The following is a 5,818-nucleotide window of genomic DNA, read 5'->3' as shown; positions in this document are numbered from 1 at the left end:
CTGTAAGACTACACAAGCACCCCAGAAGTAATTTCGCAAGTATGATTTGAAACAAAACAACTTAACAACATCTCAGTAACTCCAACCCAATCTATGAATACTGGTCAAAGTGATAAAGCTTAATTATTTCCATAACTCAATCAAATCTGTTCCATCTTTCCCTTGTTTTGCGGTACATTGATACGGCATGACCGTATGCTTCCCTTATTAGCTCCTTTGGTCCAGCAGTGAAATACAGAATACATACACAACAATTGAAAAGCTTAATCAATCATAATAATAATAACAATATTTTCAGTGTTCATAACAAACATGATTAAGGATAAAGCCATAACACAATTTAGCTGTACCTATGTGTATGCTGCACAGTCTAATAAAACAACCAAAATCAACCAGAAGCCTCCTCCATTTCCATCTCCCAGTCTTTCATTGCGCTCCCTGGACGATACATAGATTCCATATATATGCTCCACATCAACCCATGGTCACTAGAGGCCTTGCTAGTTCAGCCTCAGAATTCACTGAATTCAGTTTGAATGTCATCGGGGGATGGGGTTGGAGGTGGGGTTTGCAATATTTTGGCATCACTGGCAGCCAAAACCCAAAACAAAATCCATGGTCCACCTTCCAATTTTGAAAGTCAAAAGATCCGAGGTAGGAGGGGTTTGGGCTCACTCCTCTTCCTCTCCCAAGACCTCACTACCTGTGGCCTGGGCTCCGGAGGGTTGTTGTGTCCCCTGTCAGGTCCTCTTCCACCACATTGCCGTAGCCCTCCTTCTCCATGCAGCTTGCTAGGACCTGCAGCACCAGACGTAGCCTGCGGTCCATGGCCCTCAGGTGGGGCCGGATGAGAACAGGAACCAGGCGGTCGCGGAGAAGGGACTCCTCCATCAGGGAGCTCAGCATGTACTCCTCCTTGGCTAGCAGCTGCAGACGCAGGTAGGTGGACTTCCTCAACCTGCGACCAAAAAGAAAGGTTGAGTTTGTCAGTTGCCTGTATTGTATGGTCTATCGTGGTAAAATGAACGTAGCAATGTAACATCTGTTAAAAGACCATAGAGACAATCAGGTGGTTTGATAACCAAAAACAGTATTGTCCTTTGTCCAGAAATTGTTTTAGGGCAGTAATTGTAACAACTTATTGGGTTATATCATACATTTCTATTGTTAATATTTTACAGTACACATGTATGCTGGAGGGCGCAGCAGAATGTTGAAATGTAAATCAGACTTACCTGCAGCACTGGCTGAGAGGCACCAGTATTGACAGTTCATCGTGGGAGTGCTTTCCAAACCTATTGGGGAAATCCGGCAGATCACACAGGTATTTAATTACCTCCTTTTAATATTTATGTGTCCTGTGTTGACAAATTCACTCAATTCAACCAAAAATACATCATAAAAGCTAAGTACAAGCTTTGAATATTTAAATGGTCCTCATTTATATAGCACTTTTATCCAAAGCTCTTTACAGTGTTGACTGACATTCACCCATTCATGCACACATTCACACACCGACGGCGGAGTCAACCATGCAGGGCGACAGCCAGCTCGTCAGGAGCAATTACGGTGAGGTGTCTTGCTCAGGGACACCACGCCACTCAGCTAGGAGGAGCTGGGGATCGAACCAGCAACCTTGCGGTTACCAGCCAACCCGCTCTACACTCCACTAATGCCGCTTTTCCACCGCCAGTACCAACTCGACTCGACTCGACTCGCCTCGACTCAACTCGGTTTGGTTGCGTTTCCATCTAAAAAAGTACCTCTTCAATGTGGGCGGGTCGTAGAAAAGAACCTCTCCACCATGGGCGGGTCGTCATTAGGTTTTAATCACGGGAGACGCGATTCCCGGGAAATCTGAATCTGATCAAGACTATTTCCTGATTCCCGGGAAAGGTTATGATGGGAAATAAAATAAAAAGCGCAATGACTGCGCGTCTATTGTTGTCATACGGTAACGTTGATAGAGGCGAAACTCGAGCCCTAGGAAAGGAACGACACTGAAACGAAACAGCGAAACGCCGGTCCGTGGACTCCAGCCACGCCGGACACACACAACCACGCCCGACACACATAACGACGCGCAGCCTAACTCTAGCCCCGGGAAAGGAGCGACACACACGGCGAAACGCTGATCAGTGTCCCCCTCGGGAGCGGGTTCGTGGACTCCAACCACGCCGGACACAACTTAACTTGAGTGAATATTCCCATTTACAGCCGCTGGCCAATCAGTTACCAGCAGCCTGTTTACGTCACACAAAAGTACCTACTCCGCTGGCATGGAACCTCGACGGAGGTAGTACTAAAAAAAAGTACCCGGTACTAGGTACCAGGTACTTTTTTTGCCAATGGAAACGCAAATAAGGCGTGGCGAGTCGAGTCGAGTCGAGCTGGTACTGGCGGTGGAAAAGCGGCATTATAGCTTTCCCGTTTCTCATTGGCTAGTCATTGTTATTGTTAGCTACATTAGCCTTTTTAGCAAACCAGCTCGAAAACAAACAACACAACTTACATTGTATTGCACGCACAGCAAGACCGTGCAATGCATAAATTGGTGATCGGAATAAAGTAGCAATGTAATCAAGTGTGTAAGAGCATTTAAAATCTACATAAAAATAACCAACGTGGCACAAATACAAAGAAAATAAATGTCATTACAGGTGCAGCCATTTTTGTTTTCGAGTCGTACGGTCAGCCTCACTGAACTCTACTTTCAGAATAGCGAGTGGGACAGACCAAAAGGGGGCATTCCTCTGTGAAATGCCGCAAGAAAGCTGGGAGATTTACACCTTACGACTAGCACGTACTGGCGTACCATACATCTGGATAGCACCATTACCCTTAAACCTGAAAGCTGCCTCTAACTATAGAGACATATGATCCGAGAGAGAACAAACTCTAATGTTAGAAACAGCTCTATATCTGTAACCCTTGTCCTTACCCTCTCCCATTGTCCAGGTGAATTATAAAGGTGTCGTTGCCAAACTTCTCAAACGTTTCATAGTGGTGACGATCCATGTTACCTGTTTCAACAAAGAGTGGATGTATTGAGAGGGTAACACATTTGTGTACGCTTCCGCCTTTCATTGTCTTTTATTATCATCTAAACCACCATCTTTTATTTAACTGATACCATTTCCCTTTAAGTCAGACCCTTAATTTGATTCTTCCATTGCTTATGATTTGAATTTTGATTTGATAATTTGTTTTAAGTTGAAATATTGTTTGTTGAATGAGACAGCTGATGGTGTCCATCTCTGCTCACCCATGAGGAAGTCAAAGACGGTCATGTCCATCACGTCCAGGAGTCGCGTTCCCCGGTCATAAGGAGGTGTCTGCTTCACCACGTCACAGTAGTCTGGGTCCACCTCCCACCTGTCCATACACACATACACACACACACACACAAAAACACACACACATGGACACACACACACACATACAAAAAAAGAAGAGAGGCTTGAAATGCTAACTGAGTCCACACGGGCCCTCCAAATTATCCAAACTATCGTCCAAACTTTTTTTCCCCTCCGTTTTCCTTTGATATCAGGAATATCTCTGTAAAGACGGACTCATTGCGAAAACGCATCGAGCTGTAGAAACGCTGTAGTACATATTCAAGGCCAGTGTGTGGCGCTGGTTCTCCACAAAAAAAGTGGAGCGCATCAAGCCTGCGCGCTGTATACAAACATACAGTCGAGGAGGAGAAAGCAGTTGTTAAACCATTAAGATAGCAGAAATACTTTTTAATGTACAGTTTTTAGTAATTAAAGCTACAAAAAAAGTACAAATCAAAAAAATAAATAATAATTCAACACAACTCTAACGTCGCCCAGCTGGTGGTGGGGAGATGACATCATTGTTTGCGTTTCAGGCGTTCACATGAATCCTAACTGTGTGTTCACACCAAAAGACACATTAGTCACGCTGTCGCTGAAGTTTTGTCGCGCGACTGTGTGCAGTTATGTCAGACGAATTTTGTCAAGCGACATCTTTTGCCCGGCAACAGTGCTTCATGCCAATTCATTCTCAACCATGAGATAACCGTCATTGCATGTCTTTCCACCTGTTGTGGAAGAGGGAGAGACGTCGGAATGCCCGTCGTTTATGGGTTAATAATATAATCCGGAGGCGCACACAGCTTTTGGCCGTGATATTATATATTATATTATATAGATATTTATATATTTTATGATATATAATATCATATAATATTATATATAGAGCTCCGGGAGTCGCAAACGGCAACAATCACTTTCTCCTCCATGCTGCGGTTCACTGCGGAGTGCAGGGAACGGTTGGCCCGGCCGGTTCAACGGTGATGGGCTGTTACGTTACGTCATCCAGGGAGTGAACGCTGATTGGCTGTCATCACGCTAATGTCGTGGCAAAGTTCAAATATTTAAACTCCAGCGAAAGTCGTGCTGCAAATCCACGTGAACGCGCTCGCCCGCGACAGGGCAAAATGTCGTGCTGTTCATCAAATCTTGCCGCAGGTTTTTCTAGTGACAAATTTCGCCCGATTCGCGTCTCTACGTTGACTTTGTATGGAATCATGTCGCCCCGTTTGGTGTGAACGCACAGTAACACGAAAATGCATAGGGCCGTTTTTATCTTATCCACCCTGGGACCTGGTTTCAGGAACGTGCGTTTTTGGGCACCGAAAACGCTGGATCCGTCTGGACGGTCAGCCCAAACGCACAAGACTTATGCGTTTTCACCAAAAAATCTGTTCCGTGTGGACTAAGATTCAACATTCAAATACAAAAAAATCTTGATAAGTAAGATCAAATACCGGTAAGGGGTAGAAATCCCTGCGATCCGTTGGGTTTGTGTTGTATCAGAACTCACTCTGCTTTCTTGCGCTTGTGGTAGGACCTCCGCCACGGGTTCCTCCAGGTCTTCCTCTTGGCCAGGGCCAGGTCGGGCAGGAAGGCGGCCAGGGAGCCCTCTATCTGGTCAGGTTTCCCGCACAGAGCATGCTCCGTGGAGCAGTAGTAGGAGCACTCGCCATAGAAACATATGTTATTGGCTGCATGGGGGATGGGTGGAAGGAGGAAGGTATCATAATTAGAGATAATTTACACAATTTACACAAAAATCCTCCAAATCCATCAAATCCTCCCTACTCAACAACTTGACAAAAATAGGGTTTAGTAGGTTCTTGGAAGAGTTTTGCACCAATTGATGCAGTGCATTTAGCCATTGTCTCAATTGACAATGTTTAACCAATGTGTGTATTTGTGAGGTTTAGGTGAGGTGCTGTACTGCAGCGGAGTGATATTGATTTAAATCCAGTGACGCTTTCTGTTATATGTATGCTCAGATTATTTTCAGCCTCACTCAAGTTTATTTGGTTTGCTAAATCTAAGGCCTCTAAAGCAGTGGCAAGTGGTTGATATGTATCTGAAAACAAGGAGAAAGGAGAATCTGTGAAAAATAAACCGCCTCCAGAAACACCAAAATGTCAGTTTCATGAAGAATATATTTTAATGGAATTCAGGACTACATGCTCTGACCCTTCCCACCGAAACACTGCTCTAAAGAATACACGGGGCTATACTGCCACCCAGTGGCAAGCCATGGTAGCTGCATTTAATATAATATGCCAAAAGCAACATTTTCCTGCTATCCTTAGACTGATAGTACAAATGTATGTCTTCTACTGTCTAAATAAACTCTGCCAGCAACAGATAGTTACACCCGACATTGCATTATGGCTCCTTCATTCCCAACTATTGTGAGACCTACCTGGCGAGATGAAGAAGGTTCTCCAGAGCTTCTTGTCCCTCGTCACGTCTCTGATCTCCCGCGTCAT

At 44.7% G+C, this 5,818-nt stretch overlaps 1 protein-coding gene across 1 annotated transcript in view; it reads right to left on the bottom strand.

Moving 5' to 3' along the window:
• Nucleotides 1-699: 699 nt before the first annotated feature.
• fam20ca (FAM20C golgi associated secretory pathway kinase a) overlaps nucleotides 700-5,818 on the bottom strand; it is a gene marked incomplete at its 3' end in the record, with an annotated part of 50,596 nt that continues 45,477 nt past the window's right edge. Inside the window, exons 5-10 of the mRNA XM_084488336.1 lie at nucleotides 5,752-5,818; nucleotides 4,852-5,032; nucleotides 3,266-3,375; nucleotides 2,942-3,023; nucleotides 1,236-1,295; nucleotides 700-958 (exon numbers count right to left, since the gene is read on the bottom strand). The exon at nucleotides 5,752-5,818 is cut by the window's right edge and continues 49 nt beyond it. Coding sequence (XP_084344462.1) covers nucleotides 700-958; nucleotides 1,236-1,295; nucleotides 2,942-3,023; nucleotides 3,266-3,375; nucleotides 4,852-5,032; nucleotides 5,752-5,818 — 759 coding nt within the window. The remainder of the gene's footprint in view (nucleotides 959-1,235; nucleotides 1,296-2,941; nucleotides 3,024-3,265; nucleotides 3,376-4,851; nucleotides 5,033-5,751) is intronic.

Source organism: Micromesistius poutassou, assembly GCF_964030765.1.
Source record: "Micromesistius poutassou genome assembly, chromosome: 1".
NCBI classification, from domain to species: Eukaryota; Metazoa; Chordata; class Actinopteri; order Gadiformes; family Gadidae; genus Micromesistius; species Micromesistius poutassou.
This window is presented reverse-complemented; position numbering and strand designations above follow the sequence as displayed.